The sequence below is a fragment of the Vulpes lagopus genome, chromosome 5 (genome assembly GCF_018345385.1).
Source record: "Vulpes lagopus strain Blue_001 chromosome 5, ASM1834538v1, whole genome shotgun sequence".
Lineage (NCBI taxonomy): Eukaryota > Metazoa > Chordata > Mammalia > Carnivora > Canidae > Vulpes > Vulpes lagopus.
In genome coordinates, this window is record NC_054828.1 from 82,739,837 (window position 1) to 82,757,644 (window position 17,808).

Below are 17,808 nucleotides of genomic sequence, written 5' to 3' on the forward strand. Positions count from 1 at the left end.
TTAAAAAAATTATTTCTTTTTAAATTTAAATTCAACTTGCCAGCATATAGTATAACACCCAGTGCTCATCACATCAGGTGCCCTCCTTAATGCCTGTCACTCAGTTGCCCCATCACCCTACCCACCTCCCCTTTTGCAAACCTTTGTTTGTTTCCCAGAGTTAGGAGTCTCTCATGGAAAGTCTCCCTCTCTAATTTTTCCCACTCAGTTCCCCTCCTTTCCCTTATAATCCCATTCACTATTTCTTCTACTCCCCGTATGAGTGAAACCATATGATGTTTGTCCTTCTCTGATTGACTTACTTCACTCAGAATAATACCGTCCAGCTCCATCCATATCGAAGCAAATGGTGGGTATTCGTCCTTTCTAATTGCTGAGTAATATTCCATTGTATACATAGACCACAGCTTCTTTATCCATTCATCTTTTGATGGACACTGAGGCTCCTTCCACAGTTTGGCTATTGTGGACATTGCTGCTATAAACATCGGGGTGCCGATGTCCTGGTGTTTCAATACATCAGTATCTTTGGGGTAAATACCCAGTAGTGGAATTGCTGGGTAGTGTAGGATAGCTTTATTTTCAAATTCTTAAGGAACCTCCACAGTTTTCCTGAGTGGCTGTACCAGTTTGCATTCCCATCAAGAGTGCAAGAGGGTTCCCCTTTTTCTGCATCCTCGCCGTCAGTTGTTATTTCTTAATACCACAAAGGTCAATAGATACAAGCCATTCAAATAAAAGCTCTTTAGGATCCTTAGTAAATTTTAAGAGTTATTTCTTGTGATCAAAGAGTTTGAGAACCTCTGACCTGAAGTTTCATGGGAAATAAGTGTTCTGTGGTGGTCTGTGTCATTTTGAAGCCCACATTCTTTTTTTTTTTTTTTTTTTTAAGATTTTATTTATTTATTTATTCATGAGACACACACACACACACAGAGAGAGAGAGAGAGAGAGAGAGAGAGAGAGAGAGAGAGGCAGGGACACAGGCAGAGGGAGAAGGAGGCTCCATGCAGGGATCCCGATGCAGGACCCGATCCCAGGACTCCAGGATCACGCCCTGAGCTGAAGGCAGGCACTAAACCACTGAGCCACCCAGGCGTCCCATGAAACCCACATTCTTTTCCTACATCTGTGATTTGCAGCAGGCCATGAGAGGGGATTGGGAGTCCACTCTGCCCCACTTGGGAGAGTTTTATCCAAATCTCCCAAGGGACTCCCTGGAGGCTCAGCAACCATTTTCAACGTAATTGCCTTGGAGTCTACCAAATCCTGCTCGGCCTCTCTCCCTCAGATATCTCTTTCTCCACAATTTTCCTTTGCTTTTTCTTTCTCTATTGTTTCTCTCCTCCAGATCTTCCCCCAAACCCTGCTTGCATCCTTGATGCCACTCCGATTTTCTTTTCTTCCTGCTCTGAAACTGACCAGAGGGAGCTGAGCCTGCAGGTCACTGGCAATGCTTAGCTTCAGAGGAGGACTAGAGGGGTACCAGGAGATGTTTCCAGAGGCTTTCGGGGCTTTCATGGCCCAGACTCTATAAAAGTAGAGCAGTCTCAAGCCTCTCACTATAAAGTCTTGAACAGGCAGGGTGGAACCAGGTGATCGAATGTAAGTTCTGTATCTGACCACTTTTAATCATCCATTGAACACTGAATCATTTCTGTTCTGATGCTTACTGGAAGTGTTGGACGTATTTGTCCTTTTCTGTGCCTCACATCCACTCCTCCATGCCTAAGGCTCCAGAGGAGGTGCTTCGACTTGCTGTCGTCTGGGGCACTGTGGGTCCCACCTCAGCCCTAACATTGTCTGTTCTTCCTGCCATCTACCCTGAACCATTCTGCATTCCATTGGCCCAGCCATTGCGAGCCTTGGGGCAGCCTGCTTCAGACATACCCCTTCAAGGCAAGGGTGGGGGGGGGCTGTTTTTTTTATTGAGGCAAAATTCACATAGCCTAAAATTAATCATTTTAACCATTTAAAAGCACGCGATCTCAATGGTTTTGAGTATATTCACAAGGCTGTGCAATCACCCTCGTTCTAATCCCGGAATATCTCATTACCTCTGAAAGAAACCATTAAGCATTTGCTCCTTATTCTCATCTCCCCTCAGCCACTGGAAACCACTAACCTATTTCCTGTCTCTGCATTTGCCTATTCTGGCTGTTTCACATAAACAGAATCGTACAATATGTGTAGGTAGATGTTTTTAAAATGAAAAATATTTTCCATGCAGATCATTCATTCTCAGCAAATTTACAGTTAAAACCTTTATTTAGAAAGTCATAACTTCCCAACAATAGAATTTGTTATTATCATGTTATATTATCATAACATATTATCATAACAGTAACAAAGTCATTGAGAAGAGGCAGACTGGGTATTTTCCTTTAAAAACATCCTGGGGTTGGGATTGCTGTGTATCAGTCCAGAGCTGAGAGAGCAAAGGCGCATGACTGGCATTGGCCACTCCTTGCAGCCTGGTGGGGTTCTCAGGAATCCCTTGGTTGGGTGAGGTTTCCTCGGGGGCGGGGGGGGGCAAGTGGCAGCAGCCCGGCTCTCAGGAGCTGCCCCGGATTGGGTGGGAGGTGCAGGGCTGGCATTCGTCTCTCCACTCTCCCTTCGTGTCTCTCCTAGGAGTAAAGAAGAGAACCAAAGTCATCAAGAACAGCGTGAACCCCGTGTGGAATGAGGTATGCAAGATTTCCATTCTCCCTCCTTTTCATCTGCTGTCACTGTCTCTGCAGTGACAAGTCAGGAGCTTGAGACTGAGGTGGCTTTCTCAGGGGTATGTCAAGGAGGGGAGAGGTGGCTGGTCCCGCATGTCAACTAAATCTGCCTGGTGCTAGGAACCCGGGAGGACAGTTGGTGGCCTGGCCTGCCAGGTAAATAGAAGCATCTCCTCTGATGTGGGTGTGGCATGGGGAGGAGTGAGATGTCTTTGGTTTCTATTCCTCCCAGCTCTTGTCAGCCAGGTACAACTAGCAGCTGGGTCATTTAGGGGCTCTCTGGCCTGCCTTGGCTCCCTTATCCAGGCGGTTCTTCCTGCCCAAAGCCCACCTCCTCCCCTCAGTCCTCCCTGATTAACCAGGAGCTCAACTAGCTCCTTGCATATGACCCCCTGGTGGTCCTTTGGATGCCTTGTGGATAGGGCTGGGATTCACAGGGGTACCTTTGCTCTGAGGAGAGATTTAGGGCCTCTGGATAGGCATACCTAGTGTGGCACTAATCCATACTGCATGCCACAGGCCTGGCTTCTGCATGAGCACATTGATCTTGGTCCCCGAGGACCTTGTAGAGTCACCAGGCACACACACCATTGCCTCCACCTCTGCACTGTGCTCCTGGCCTGGTTTCCTGGTCATTGGTGGAATTAAGTTTGGGGAAGGAGGCCATAGGAGCCTGATTTCCTTCTCTTTTCTGCTCCCTTCAGCTTTTGCTGTCTCTTCTGAAGCTCTGGAATTCTCATTTATTCATGTATTCATTCATTCGCTCATTCATTCATCCACCCACTGTCATTGTTCATGGATGGCTGTTCAGTGCCCTGGATGGACCAGGGTGAACCAGACACAGTTTCTTCTCCTAAGGGGCCACCCATTGTTTTGTTCTCTTTTTCTTCCAGGGCTTTGAGTGGGACCTCAAGGGCATCCCCTTGGACCAGAGCTCCGAGCTTCATGTGGTGGTCAAAGACCATGAGACAATGGGGAGGAACAGGTGAGGTGGGCAAGGGGCACTCTGTGGCCTGAAGGCACAGGGGGGTTCGCGGTGGACATCGGCTCCAGAACCTGGGCCCTGGAGCGCTGGTGTTTCAACTCAGCGTGTATTGAAGATGTGTCTCTTGTGGGCCTAGTGGTAGATGCCCGGGAGGGGGCGTGCCTGTAGCCTCAAGAACTCAGTATGGCTAAATCTGAGAGCTGTCTTGGCTGCAGGGAAGGGAGATGGGCTGGAATCAGATGTGCACGTGTTTGCACGACAGCCTGCGTCCTAGGGAGCAGGGAGGAGAAGGATCCCCACGTCCAGCTGCAGCCCAGGGGAGCCTGGGTGCGGCCACCTCTCCCCACCCGGTCAGGCTGCTGAGGGCAGCAGTGCACTCCAGCGGCGGCCTGGCATAACAAAACTGCAGCTAGCAGGGAGCTCTTGAGGAAGCCTTCATGGAAGAGGAAGGACTGGAGGTGAGAGTTGGGGTTTAGAAGTCGGAAGGTATTAAAGGTTTGCAGTGGCTGTATACTTCCCTCTGGCCGACTTTTCTCTTGTTTAATGTATGGACTGTGGAGGGTTCCAGGCAGGGGCAGTAGAGGAGCAAAGCTTGGGGGTGGTGGTGGCGGAGAAAGCAGGCTCTTTAAAGGTGGGCAGTGGGTCCTGTCTCCTGTCATTGAACTGGGGGCCTTGCATGTGCCCGGGGGTACTGTGGGGGCGGGGGGCGGGACCAGCCAAGCTTGCAGCTTGATGGTGCTGCTCACTGTGGGGTCAAGTCATCTGGGAAAACTGCCTGTGAGGCCCCGTGGCCTTGTGGCCTTGAACGTGAGGGCAGGGTTCAGCATCCCTGCTGGGCATGGCTGGGTAGGGCTGTGTTAGGTGCCAGCAGGGAGGGGGGATTCCTGCTCTTGGTGTTATGTACTGAGGCATGGGCTTGCTGTTTTGTGATCTACTCAGAGGGGTGCCTTTGTCTGGGAATTGGGTCAGTCAGTATCTGAGGCCCAGAAGGCCTGGCTGTGTTACCCTGTGGTAGGAGAAAAGAGTGAGGGAGGAAGGGAAGAGTCAGAGGCCTAAGGGAGGCTAACGAGGGTCTCAGGCTGCAAAGCACCTGGAAAGTTTGGAATCTTCAAAAGCTTGGAAGAAAAATCCAACTGCCAGGGTCTCTCTGTGACTGTCCTGGTCATGGGTGCAGGGCATGGTATGTGTGAGGAGAGTGGGGGTACTTTTACCGGGACCTCCGCACAGGGGGCAGGGACTGGGATCCATTCACACTAATCGATCCCAACACAGACATTTTCTGGGAAAAAAAAGGCAGCCTCTAATAAGCATGGACGGTGGATCTGCAGGTGAAAGAGGGAGGGACGCTGGGTGCCGGACAGTCTTGGAAGGCTTTCTGGAGGAGGGCCACACAGACTGACTCCAGTGTTTTGGAGGATGAGGAAGGGAGGGCATTCCAGCATTAGGGTGTGGTGGGCCAAGGCCCACAGGCCAAGGCCTCACAGTTGGGGCTCGGTCACATGACACATGCAGCCCAGTGAGAAGGGAGCCGTGGGGCCAGATTGGGAGGGCTTCTCTGATATCAGCCTGAGGATAATAATAGCAAAACCACAACAGCTGATGTTGCCTAGTGTCTGGCCCTTTGCTGAGTCTTTATAATGTAAGATCTTTTTAAATCAGCTGGGTACTGCTGTTACGGTTGTCATCGTATGGAAGGACACTGTGGCTCTGAGAGATGGGGTTTTTTTCTCAGAGGCTGGTGATGGCAGAGCTATTCTTGAAGGCAGGTCTGCAGCATGCTCATAATCACTGAGTCCCTGTGCCTCTCAGAGGCTCCTGGAAGGCCCAGGCGGGTGCTGGACCCTCTGGAGGGTTCCATTCCCTCATGATGCTGGACTTGAAAGGGTGTAGTGAGGCAAGACAGTCTGGGGGCTGCAAGGTACATGGGTTTCATTTTCATGATCATATTCAGCATTTTACAGGCCCTGTGGGGAGATGTTTAAAATCATGGAGACCTGAGCAGGGGCTGTGAAGATATTTTTGATCAATTCAAGGGCCAGGCTGGTCCTCAGGGTGACACCAGACCAGTGCCACACTGGGGGCTAGGCTGCACTGTACCTTGGGGCCTTCTCATTGGCCCTTGTGGGTGTCCTGTAGTTCCTGGGGGGAAGCCAGCTCCCTGAACACCAGTTCACTGCAGGGCCAGTGCTGGAAATCAGTTCCTCAACATCAATTTGCAGAACTGCGAATTCTCAAACCTTTCCAACATACTAGAAACTTCTTTCTTGTAACCACTTTCATGTAGGTTTTGAATTTTCCAAACATTTCTTAATTTTGCACTCCTAGCAATTAAAAACTAAATTTGAATTAAACTAAATTTAAACTTATATTCATAAATACCTGAAGAATTTCAGAGGTTGCCCAAACCACAGTGTCCTGGGTGGAAATAATGGAGTCTGGCTTCATTATGGAACTCCTTGGGGTAGGCAGCCTCCAGAGTAGTTTGCTTGACTGTGAGGGGCCCGAGGGAGAAGCTGCTGGAGCAGTGGCAGGGGGGCAGGAAACCAGTAAGGCCATGCTGTGTGCCCCCGAGACCAGACCTCATGGACTTTCATTTTACACGTGATTGTGAGAAAAGAATCTGAGATAAAAAGTATTAACAATTCTAAAGCAGTAAAAGTAAGAAACAGACCAGGAAGTGACAAGAGCAACCATGGGACATTTTACATTTTGAAAGAAAGAAGGGAAAATATTCAGTGGTTTCACTTTAACAAAAAAATTAAATAGAAAACCTACTGTCTAGGGGCACCTGGGGGTGCAGTTAGTTGAGTGTGTGACTCTTGGTTTTGGCTCAGGTCGTGATCTCAGGGTCATGAGATGGAGCCCCTCATCAAGCCCTGTGCTCAGTGTGGGATCTCCTTAAGACTCTCTCCCTCTCCCTCTGCCCCTTCCCCACAAAAAAATAAATACATAAATCTTAGGGGAAAAAAGAAAAAAAGAACATCTACTCTCTGCTTTCACATTGTCACTGTCCGGTCAGGAAGCAAAGAAGGAAATGACAGGCGTGACAGTGACTGTTGTCATCTGACCCCAGGATTTCAGAAGGACCTACGGGGTCATCACACAGCCTCCCCCGTCATTTCTGACTGTCCCGAGCCTGTGTGCTGTGAGCTCATAAATGGTCCTCCTTGGGCTTCTCCAAATGAGGTGAATCTGAGCCTCCACTGCCGTTAATTATTGGTCTGCCTCTGTCTTGCCTCCTCTACCTCTGCCTAACTTCCCTGCTCTGCCTCCGTCTGTTTCTAGGTGTCCCCCAGACCTCCCTCATTCTTCATAGCCTCTCCCTCAGCACCACTGTCTCACAAGTACCTCACTTTGCCTGTCCTCTCTGCTCCCTCCATTCTTTCTCCCTTCTGGGTCTCCTTCACCTCTACCCTCTTCTCTGTCCCCAGGGTGCCTGTGGCATTTGACACTGCTGTGTTTCCCCTGATGACTGTTGGCAGTTTGATGTGGCCTCCTTATACCAGACTTGTCTGTTGGCCTGGGGTGGGAGCTTGGGGAGCCCTCCATGCCATAAGAGGGGAACAGGGGCTGGGAACTGCCTCCTGGCTGTTCAGCACCTACGCACACTGAGCACTGAGAGAGCCCAGAGCCAACAGTGGCGTTGGGCCAGCTTTGTGTTGATAAAAACCAGGTTTGAAATGCACAGAAAAGAAAATTCCACTCCTATGGATAGGAGACACTCCTGAAAGCCCAGCAGAGGTCCTGGACTCCTGTCTCAGAACAATTTCCTGCTTACTCTGGGCTTCTCATAGGGATGCGGTAAGGGTGGTGATGCTGATCCCTGACCAGCTGTTTTGACCACTGGGATGTTCATTTGAGAGGTTCCTAATCCAGGCAACACAACTGCATCACCTGCAGCTTTTACATACACCAGTGCCTGGTGGGCATCATTACCAACTCCCAGGTATTAGGTATTTCTGCTGTGCAGCCCAGGGTGAGAGCCACTCATCTCAGTCCAGACCCATGCTACATGATAGAACTTTCTGAGATAATGGAAATGTTCTGTATTGGCTAGTTTAACTGAGGAACTGAATCTTAAATTTTATTTCATTTTAATCAATTTAAATTTAAATAGCTAATGTACATAGTGGCTGCTGTGTTGGACAGCAGAGCTCTTTACAGCAGTGTTCCAACTCAGGCTGCATATTAGAATGATGTGGGAGCTTTTTTTTTCAAAGATTTTATTTATTTATTTGAGAGAGAGAGTGAGCACAAATGGGGGGGAGGGGCAGAGGGAAAGGGATAAGTAGATTCCCCACTGAGTGAGGAGCCCGATGTGGGGCTCCATCCCGGGACCCTGAGATCATGACCCGAGCTGAAGTCAGGTGCTTAATAAAAAAGATTTATTTATTTTAGAGACACACAGAGAGAGTGTGAGCAGACAAGAAGCAGAGGGAAAGGGAGAGATTCCTCAAGCTAGCTCCTTACTGAGTGCTGAGTGTGCTTGATCCCAGGACCGAGGTCATGACCTGAACTGAAACCTAGAGCTGGCCACTTAACTCACTGAGCCACCCAGGCCCCCTGATGTGGGAGCTTTTATTTTTTTTTTTTAATTTTTATTTATTTATGATAGTCACACACACAGAGAAAGAGAGAGAGAGGCAGAGACATAGGCAGAGGGGAAGCAGGCTCCATGCTCCGGGAGCCCGATGTGGGATTCGATCCCGGGTCTCCAGGATCGCGCCCTGGGCCAAAGGCAGGTGCCAAACTGCTGCGCCACCCAGGGATCCCGATGTGGGAGCTTTAAAAGAGATTAGTGTTTGGGTTCCACAGCAAACTGATTAAACCAGAAACTCTGGAGTGGGGTGCAGGCATCAGTGCTTCTGCAGCTGTCCAGGGGAGGACAGTATGCACCCGAGGAGGAACACCCACTGTGTTAGGGCAATGCTGGCCCTTTTGTAAAGAAGTGCTCTCAGTTTGTTCATGAATTAGCTAGGAAATAAATATAAACTGTCACTTTTAAAAATTTATTTATTATTTATTTATTTATTTATTTATTAAACTGTCACTTTTATTTTTTTATTTTTTATTTTTTTAAAATTTATTTATGATAGTCATACAGAGAGAGAGAGAGAGAGAGGCAGAGACACAGGCAGAGGGAGGAGCAGGCTCCATGCACCGGGAGCCCGATGTGGGATTCGATCCCAGGTCTCCAGGATCGCGCCCTGGGCCAAAGGCAAGTGCCAAACCGCTGTGCCACCCAGGGATCCCTAAACTGTCACTTTTATAATAGCATATGTGTGTAATTATGGGCAAAAATGATCACCACAAAATTAAAAACCACACACGGTAGAATCATGAAGGGAATGAAAGAGGTTACAATCTTGTTGGTAACTGTAAACCCTGACCTGGGGAAAATTGGACTTAATAGAAATAATTTCATAAGAGAAAACTCAAAATAGAAAGGAGCTTTATTTGGGGCACCTGGGTGGCTCAGTCAGTTAAGCGTCTGCCTTTGCCTCAGGTCATGATCTTGGGGTCCTGAGATTGAGCCACATCTGTTTTGCTCCCTGCTCAGTGGGGAGTCTGCTTACCCCTCTCCCTTGGCCCCGACCCCTGTTCGGGCTCCCTCTCACTCTCTTTCTCTCAAATAAATAAATAAATAAATAAATAAATAAATAAAATCTTTAAGGAAAAAAAAGGGGGGGCTATATTTACTAGAACTTGATATGAACCAAAAAATTGAAAAAAAAAATCTTTGAGCCAAATCTGTGCAGAGAAATTTAAACAAGAAATAGTTGTTACCAATGACACTAATTTCAGTCAAATAAAAATGAAGACTGGAGAAAAACGAACTAGTTAATTGCACTGTATAGAAAATATGTCAACAAATGAAATGTAGTTAGTTTAATTTATTTCGGAGAATGGTTTTTCAGTGGAAATTAATTAATGCAGGTGTATTTTTTATTTAAATATTTCGTAAATGTACACATGAAGCAAAAATCTCCATAGGGTCAAAACATCTACCTGTCAAAAAAACACCAGGATCAAGATGTTCGTCACTGGGTCCAGGCCTAGCCAGGCCTGGGATAGGGTGGCCAGATTCAACAAAGTGACATTCAGGATACCCAGTTAAGTTTGTCCCAAGTATTACATAGGACATACTTATTATAAAAAATTATTCATTGTTTATCTGAAAAGTAAGCCTAATGGGAATTCTGCATTTGATCCAGAGCCCGTTCTCAGGGTGGCTGTGCACCCTGCCTCCCTTTAAACAAGCAGTGTAGGAGGGCCCTTAACTTTACACTGGGAATTGAGCAGGAGGCGCTGATGGCCTTAGAAAAGCCTGTTCACAGGGACACCTGGATGGGTCAGGGGATGAACGTCTGCCTTTGACTAGGGGCATGATCCTGGGGTCCTGGGATCGAGTCCTGAATTGGAATCCCCTGCTCAGGGGAGAGTCTGCTTCTCCTTCTGCCTATGTCTCTGCCTCTCTCTCTCTCTCTGTGTCTCTCCTGAATAAATAAATAAATTTTTAAAAAAAGAAAAAAAAAGGAAAGTTCTTGTTTGTAGTAGCTATTTCTTTGGAGTACTTGGAACCTCTTGGTGACCTGGTGACTCCGCGAAGTGGGGCATTCAGGGTGTCTCTCACCCCCACACAGAGCTTGATTGCCCTCACTTTTCCGTGATCTGGGTCATCAGTCATGGTACCTGCAACTGGCCAGGGGCTCAGGAGGCAGGTTGGGAACCTCTCTGAATGCCTGCTCCTTCTCCCCTTACGATTTTTTTTTTTAAAGATTTTATTTATTTATTCATGAGAATACACAGAGAGGAGAGAGAAGCAGAGACACAGGCAGAGGCAGAGGGAGAGGCAGGCTCCATGCAGGGAGCCCGATGGGGGACTGGATCCCAGGTCTCCAGGATCATGCCCTGGGCCGAAGGCGGCGCTAAACTGCTGAGCCACTGGGGCTGCCCCCTACAATTTTTCTTTTAAGTTTTATTTGTTTTAAAGAGAGAAACAGCGTGGCACACGGAAGGAGGGGCAGAGGGAGAGGGAGAGAGAGAATCTCAAGGATATGCTGTGCTCAGCATGAAGCCAGACTCGGGTCTCAATCCCACGACCCTGAGGTCATGACCTGAGTGGAACACTCAACCCACTGAGCCACCCAGATGCCTCCTCCTCCTTCCTCTTGCAGCTGCTTCTCTCCCCACCATCACACAGGGTTTGACGATCTGGTCCAGTGGAATGAGTGTGGACCTTGGGGAGCGCTGGGCCCTAGTCTCAGCCAAGCTCCCTGAGCCTCTGTTTCTTCCTCCTTAGGGGGCGTTAAGTCAAATGCACAAGCATGTCTAAGGGAACTGCCATGGAGAGGCCACTCCATAAACGGCAGTTACTTTTGGCACATCCTTTCTCATATCTCTCCTGTGCTGCTCTCTGGCTGTGCTACTTTCTTTGGTTCTCACTGACTCAGCTTTTTCCCATCAAAGCCTGCTCTCAGCCAGTGATGGTTTGAAAAAAGACTAATTCATACTGAAGTGTTGGTGGCAGCCTATGGCTTAATGTTTTGCTGTTCTTAGGAGCCTGGGGGACGGTGCTGTCTGTGCCAGACTCTGTTTAGGCCAACAAAGGAAGGTTAATGGTGAGCGGCAGGCACCATGAGAAACCTCTCATGGAGATATTTTGGGAATGGCCAGCTTGCTGACTTCAGTGACTATGGTGTGTAGGGCTCCTCTGAGCCTGGACTAGGCCTTGGTGCCCTCAGAGTGGAGGTGGGGGTGTCTTAGTTCCTCCTGGGACAACAGGCTTAATATATATTAGGGAACGTGAGGGTTTCTAGGAAGGAGCTGACCAAGAGCCTGATGGAAGAATGCACAGGCCATGGCAGAGGCACCTGGGGGGGGGGGCCTGGCCGGCTGCTGCCTGTGGGCCTTGAGGGGAGTGTGTTGCTGGGGGCCAGGGGTTCCATCCTGGCGGGAGAAGGTGGACAGCCCCAGCTGTCCAGAGCCATGCAGGGCAGGGGTGGTGGCACAAGAATGAAGGTTAAAGGCTTCTCTCAGGGATTCCCTCTCAGTAGTGAGCCTCATCTTGACACTGCAACTTGCATTTCTCTGAACCCATTTCTCCATCAGGATAATGGCAATAACAGTACCTATGTTGCATGGTTGTCGCGAAACTTATGTGAGATAATGTGTGGGTGTTAGATGCCTACTTGGCACTTGGCACCTTGAAGGTGTTTAGAACATTGGGACTGTTGGATCCATATGGGTGCACCTATGCAGACCACACCAACTATGAACATACCACCCACACGCCCCATGTGGACACATGACCGTACTAGAGAGTGCACACTAACGAGGGGCACCTGGATGGCTCAGTGGTTGAACGTCTGCCTTCGGCTCAAGTCACGAATCCCGGGTTCTGGGATCAAGTCCCACATCAGGCTCCTTGCTTCTCGGGGAGCCTGTTTCTCCCTCTCCCTCTGCTGTTCCCCCTACTTGTCATCTCTGGCTCTCTCTGCATCAAGTAAATAAATAAAAATCTTAAAAAAAACGAAAGAAAACCCCAAGAATATACAAATTAGAAGTATTTTGTAATAAGCAAAAGTAACCTCCATTCTTAAAAAGTTATAAAGGAAGAAGTGCACTTTTCCTCACCTTTCCCCCTCTGCTGCTTCCCTTCCCTCCTGTGTGTCCATTGCTGACAATATGGTGCATATCTTTCTTGGTTTTTCCTAAGCCTGTGCGAGCATCTGTTTACATATGTGTGTATGCGCGTACTTAAAAATGGAATCATGTTGTATATACTAGTCATTTGCCATCATGGACCCTTCCCCAGGTCAGTCTGTATTGATCAACCCCATTTTTAAAATTTATTTATTAAAGATTTTATTATTTATTTGAGAGAGGGAGAGACAACATGAACAGGCAGAGGGAGAGGGAGAAGCAGACTCCCCACTGAGCTGGGAGCCCAACGCAGGACTCGATCCCAGGACTCTGAGATCATTACTTGAGCTAAAGGCAGATGCTTAACCAACTAATCCACTCAGGCACCCTAATCAACCCCATTTTATTATTATTATTTTTTAAAGATTTTGTTTATTTATTTGACAGAGAGAGAGAGAACGAGCACAAGCAGGGAGAGTAGCAGGCAGGGGGAGAGGGAGAAGCAGACTCCCCGATGTAAGGCTTGATCCCAGGAACCCCAGATCATGACTCAAACTGAAGGCAGATGCTTAACCGACTGAGCCCCCAGGCGCCCCCAGTCAACCCCATTTTTAAGGGTTGTGTGGCACTTCACCAGGTGGGTGATCCATAGTTTATCCCACCATGCCCTTATTGACTGGGATTCAATTTCTTTCTAATTTCTTCTCTGCCCCTTCCATGAATATCTTTATCCAAATGTTTTCATGTCCTTATACTATTTTTTTCTTTAAAATAGATCCATAGACGTGTGATTATTAGGTCGAAGGATATGGGTAAATAACATTTTCATAGATTCTGCCAAATTGCTTTTCAAAAATGTGTCCTAATTTATGTCCACCAACAATGTAAAAAGGTGCCCGTCAATTTTTTATTTTTGCTTAGTGCCATGGCAGGGGTGGGGTGGTGTGTGAGAAAAGTATCTTTAAAAAAAATTTATTTATTTATTCATGAGAGACACAGAGAGAGGGAGAGAGAGAGGCAGAGACACAGGCAGAGGGAGAAGCAGGCTCCATGCAGAGAGCCCGATGTGGGACTCGATCCCTGATCTCCAGGATCATGCCCTGGGCTGAAGGCAGTGCTAAACCGCTGAGCCACCCTGGCTGCCCGAAAAGTATCTTATAAACCATGTTTTCTCTCTCTCTTTTTTAAAAATTTTACTTTTAAGTAATCTCTACATCCAACGTGGGGCTCAAAGTTATGACCCTGAGGTCAAGAGTGCATGCCCAAATGACTGGGGCAGCCAGGTGCCTCCAAACTGTATTTTCTTGACTACTTGTGAAGTTGGGCATCTTTTCATGCATTTTATTGTCCATTTGTATTTCTTCTTCTGTCAATTGCCTATCCTTATATTTTGAGTTGCTTGTTTTTTTCTTACTGATTCATAGCAGTTTGTACGTTTGGGATCCTATCAGGAATATTAGCTCTCTGTGTGTTTTATGTGTGGAGGAGATTTTCTTCCTGCCTGAATGACAAATGCCATTCCCACATAAGAATAGACCCTCAGCCAGATGTGTGCGTGTACTCTTAGACATTTAAAAGGGCAGAGTGGGGGACGCCTGGGTGGCTCAGTGGTTGAGTGTCTGCCTTTGGCTCAGGGTGTGAGCTTCTCCCTCTGCCTGTGACTTTGTCTCTGTCTCTGTGTCTCTCATGAATAAATAAATAAAATCTTAAAAAGTAATAAAAGGGCAGAGTGGTGATTTGCTGTTGCTAGAAGTTGGGAAAAGTAGGCCTAAGTTTAACCTCTGGGTTTCAATAGGCTGGCTTCCAGGTCCCCCTTTCTGGAATACTTGGGAGGCAGGAATATTCACAGTTCACCATCTCATTGTTCTCAGCATGCTCGGAAATGTTGACTGTGCCCTGATTTTCCAAGGATTTTTGTAACTATATTTTGTGCTGAATTCTATCCAGGACGCCCCTGGGGTTCAGAATAGTTTTTCTTTTGTCTTTCTCTGGATTGAAGTGGAAAACTATTTAGTTACCCTAGGGCAGTCCCTGGGGAATCAGATATTGGCAGGAAGACTGCCAGAGGCCAGGTGGGCTCAGGGGGCCGGAATGTCCGGCTGTCCCTCATTTCCTGCCCCTCACTGCCAGGCACACACAGCTGAGGGCTGGAGAGGCCACAGCTCACGGCTGTCTCTTCACAGGGACCTGAAATCTCCCCCGAGTGCGTCTGCACAAGCGTCTGTGCGTCCTGCCAGGACAATGGCTCTCTGACTCCTGTCATGCCTGATTCATTGACTTCAGTTGAGGGGAAGGTGCCTCTGAGTCAGTGATGAATGGGTTTGAGTTGTAAAATAGGTATTTGTAGTTGACACATCCTTTTCTTAGTTTAAAAGATAAAGAATGAGAAACAGATACATGGAAATCCTTCTGGAGCTTTTTTAAGAAATAATTTCGAACTTATAGAAAAGTTGCAAAAATAGAACAAAGAACATCCATATACTCTTTCCTCAGAATCATTAATGAACATGCTACCCCATTTGCTTTATATTATTCTCTCTCCTCTCCCTCCTTCCCATTTTCTTTCTTCCTTTTTTCCTCTCTCCCATTTGAGGCTAATTATAATCATCCTAGCCGTTTATCTCTAAATACTTCAGTGTATATTTCCTAAGAATAAGGATATTTTTGGGACACCTGGGTGGCTCAGTGGTTGAATGTCTACCTTTGGCTGGTTCAGGGCATGATCCCAGGGTCGTGGGATCGAGTCCTGCATCGGGTTCACTGCAGGGAGCCTGATTCTGTCTCTGTGTTTCTGCCTCTCTCTGTGTCTCTCATGAATAAATAAATACAATCTTTAAAAAAATAGGGATATTCTTTTATATAATCACAGGGTAGTTATCAATTTCAGTAAACTTAACATGGCTACCAGACTTCTACCTACTTCACCATTTGTATTCTCTTCTAGCAATTGACCAAATAATGCCGGTCTTTTTTTTTTTTTTTTATGACTTTATTTATTTATTTATTTAGAGGGAGAGGAAGCCAGTGAGGGTGGGGGGAGGGCAGAGAGAGAGAAGAATCTCAAGCAGACTCCTCACTGAGTGTGGAGCCTGATGCAGCGCTTGATCTCACAACCCTGAGATCATGACCTGAGCTGAAATCAAGAATTGGATGCTTAACTGACTGAGCCACACAGGTGCCCCTGAATAATGTCTTTTATAGCAAGCCCCCTCTCCCTCTTTCTCAGTATGGAATCCAGTCTAGATTCCCATATTGAATTTAGTCATTATATTTCCAAAGCCTCCTTTAATCTGGAACATTCTCACAGCCTTTTTCTTTTACAACAACTTACATTTTTCAATAATATAATATACAAATGTTCTTAATTTGGTGTTTGTTTTCATGTTTTTCTCATGATTAGATTCAGTTACTAATTCCTGGCCAGAATATTTTGTAGGTGTGTTGTGTCTGTCTCAGGCTCTGGAGGCACAAGATGTCCCTTATTTTGATCACCTGTCAAAGTAGTATAAAAATATCCTATTCCTCATTAAAATGGGCCCCTAGATTTAGCATCTACAGATGACTCTTCCTGATTTGGTCTTTACCATAATGGTTGTGAACTGGCTTTCCATCCCCAGCACTTCCTCCACATTTACATTCTGTGGGAGGTTCTTGTGATCATGGGGACAACTGTCTAACCCCACTGCCATCACGTATTGGTCCCACTCTGTGCTGGGCCTGGTGCATCAGCCACACAAGCTTCATAGGAGCCTTCCCCCTGGGCAGGTATGTCAGCCAGAGTTGAAAAACTTACGAGCCATCAAGCTAGGAGTCTCATTTTTTCCATCTTTAAGGACAGTGTTGGAGTCAGTAAGAAGCCCATTTCAGGCCTGGATTATTCTATTGAACCATGTCTTTCTCACTGAGACTTTGAGGGTCTCATTTCTATTCTACCATCAGGAAAGATCAGAAATAAATCTAACCTCTTCCGTATGACAACCCTTGAAGCCATGATCTAATGTGGCCCTCACAGTAATTTGGTATAATAGGTATGTGCAGAGAAGGACAGGTTGGTGGTGAATGGGTAGGTGGGCAGTGGGGGAGGAAGGGAACTGTCGTTTCCTAAGCCCCATCTATGCTCTAGGCACACATAAGGGTGTTAGGTGTGTGAACTCAAGTTTTACAAGAACCCTCTGAAGTGTGCACTTTCCCCAGAAGCTCTGATGGTGAGGGAATGGTTGTCCAGTTTGTTTAACCAGTGTCCCCAGTACTTAACAATAGTACAGGACCCATGGTAGGCACTCACTACATATTTGTTAAGTGAATGAATGACTCTGACATGTGAGGAAACAGGCTCAGGGAAGTTATGTCACTTATGCTTAGCACACAGCTGTCATGTGTTGGGCTTCTAAAACACTGGTAGGATGACTTGAGAGCTCTTATTGTTTTTTTTTTCTTTCTTTCTTTCTTTCTTTTTTTAAGAGCTCTTATTCTTAATCATGCAATGATAAATATTTATTTTTGGAGGATGAGAGGAAGGATGCTTCCAGAGCATTGTTATAGGTTGAAAGATACCTGGAAATGTTAGGAGTGACTCAACATGTGAAAATGATGGTTGATGTGATGCTCTAGAGGCTGCCACCTGGGATGTCCCCTGAACCAAATAGAGAGCAGGAGCTGTGTGTTCCAGACGCCTTCCAGGGCCAGTTTTCTTTGGGGCATTTGGGGGAGGGGACATGTCTTACCTACACTTTTTCGTCAGTGTTAGTATGAGCTGTGCCCACTTCTCCCATCTTCCTGCTCCCTGCATGGCTACTGGTGCCTGGGGCTCTTGTCTACCCTGGGCTGCTGCACCCCTTCCTTCTACGGCTCATAGCACCGAGGCATAGGGGAAGGCTTGGGTAACTACGGACAGTCTGCCACCCTCTGTGGGTCTTGCACTTTCTCTCATAAATAAATAAATAAATAAATAAATAAATAAATAAATACTTAAAAATAACAGCCCTATTTAAAAAATACAGAAAAATAAAAAGGCATAATTAATACTGCTTGGAATTAGTTTTTTTAAAAGATTTATTAGAGAGCGAGCGAGAGTGAGCCTGCTTGCACAAGTTGAGGGGGGGGGGCAGGGGAGAGAATCTTCGAGCAGACGTGAAGGGGGACTCAGCCTCTCAATCCCATGAGATCACGGCCCCTTGAGATCTTGCCTGAGGGTTAACTGACTGAGCCACCCAGGTGACCCTGAAATTAGATTAAAAAAAAAAAAAGTTGAATCAGATTAAATATGGAGGCTGGGCCCCCCTTTCCATGCATGAAGCAAGTCAAGGACATCTTGGTTTCTTTCACCATGATGTGTTTCAGTTCATAGTCAGGGAGCTCTCAGGTGCACCAGCAGACCCAGCATAGGTCTGGCAAAGGAAAGCCTTTGGAGTCTGGTTCTGTCTGCCTTGTACTTTGTGTAAAATCAAGTCAGAT

General features: G+C 46.9%; 1 protein-coding gene across 22 annotated transcripts in view; it reads left to right on the plus strand.

The window, feature by feature from the left end:
• DYSF (dysferlin) overlaps positions 1-17,808 on the plus strand; it is a 217,632-nt gene that overhangs the window by 22,966 nt on the left and 176,858 nt on the right. For all 22 annotated transcript variants that reach the window (XM_041755218.1, XM_041755223.1, XM_041755224.1 and 19 more), the window contains exons 2-3: positions 2,632-2,687; positions 3,617-3,708. In XM_041755218.1, coding sequence (XP_041611152.1) covers positions 2,632-2,687; positions 3,617-3,708 — 148 coding nt within the window. The remainder of the gene's footprint in view (positions 1-2,631; positions 2,688-3,616; positions 3,709-17,808) is intronic.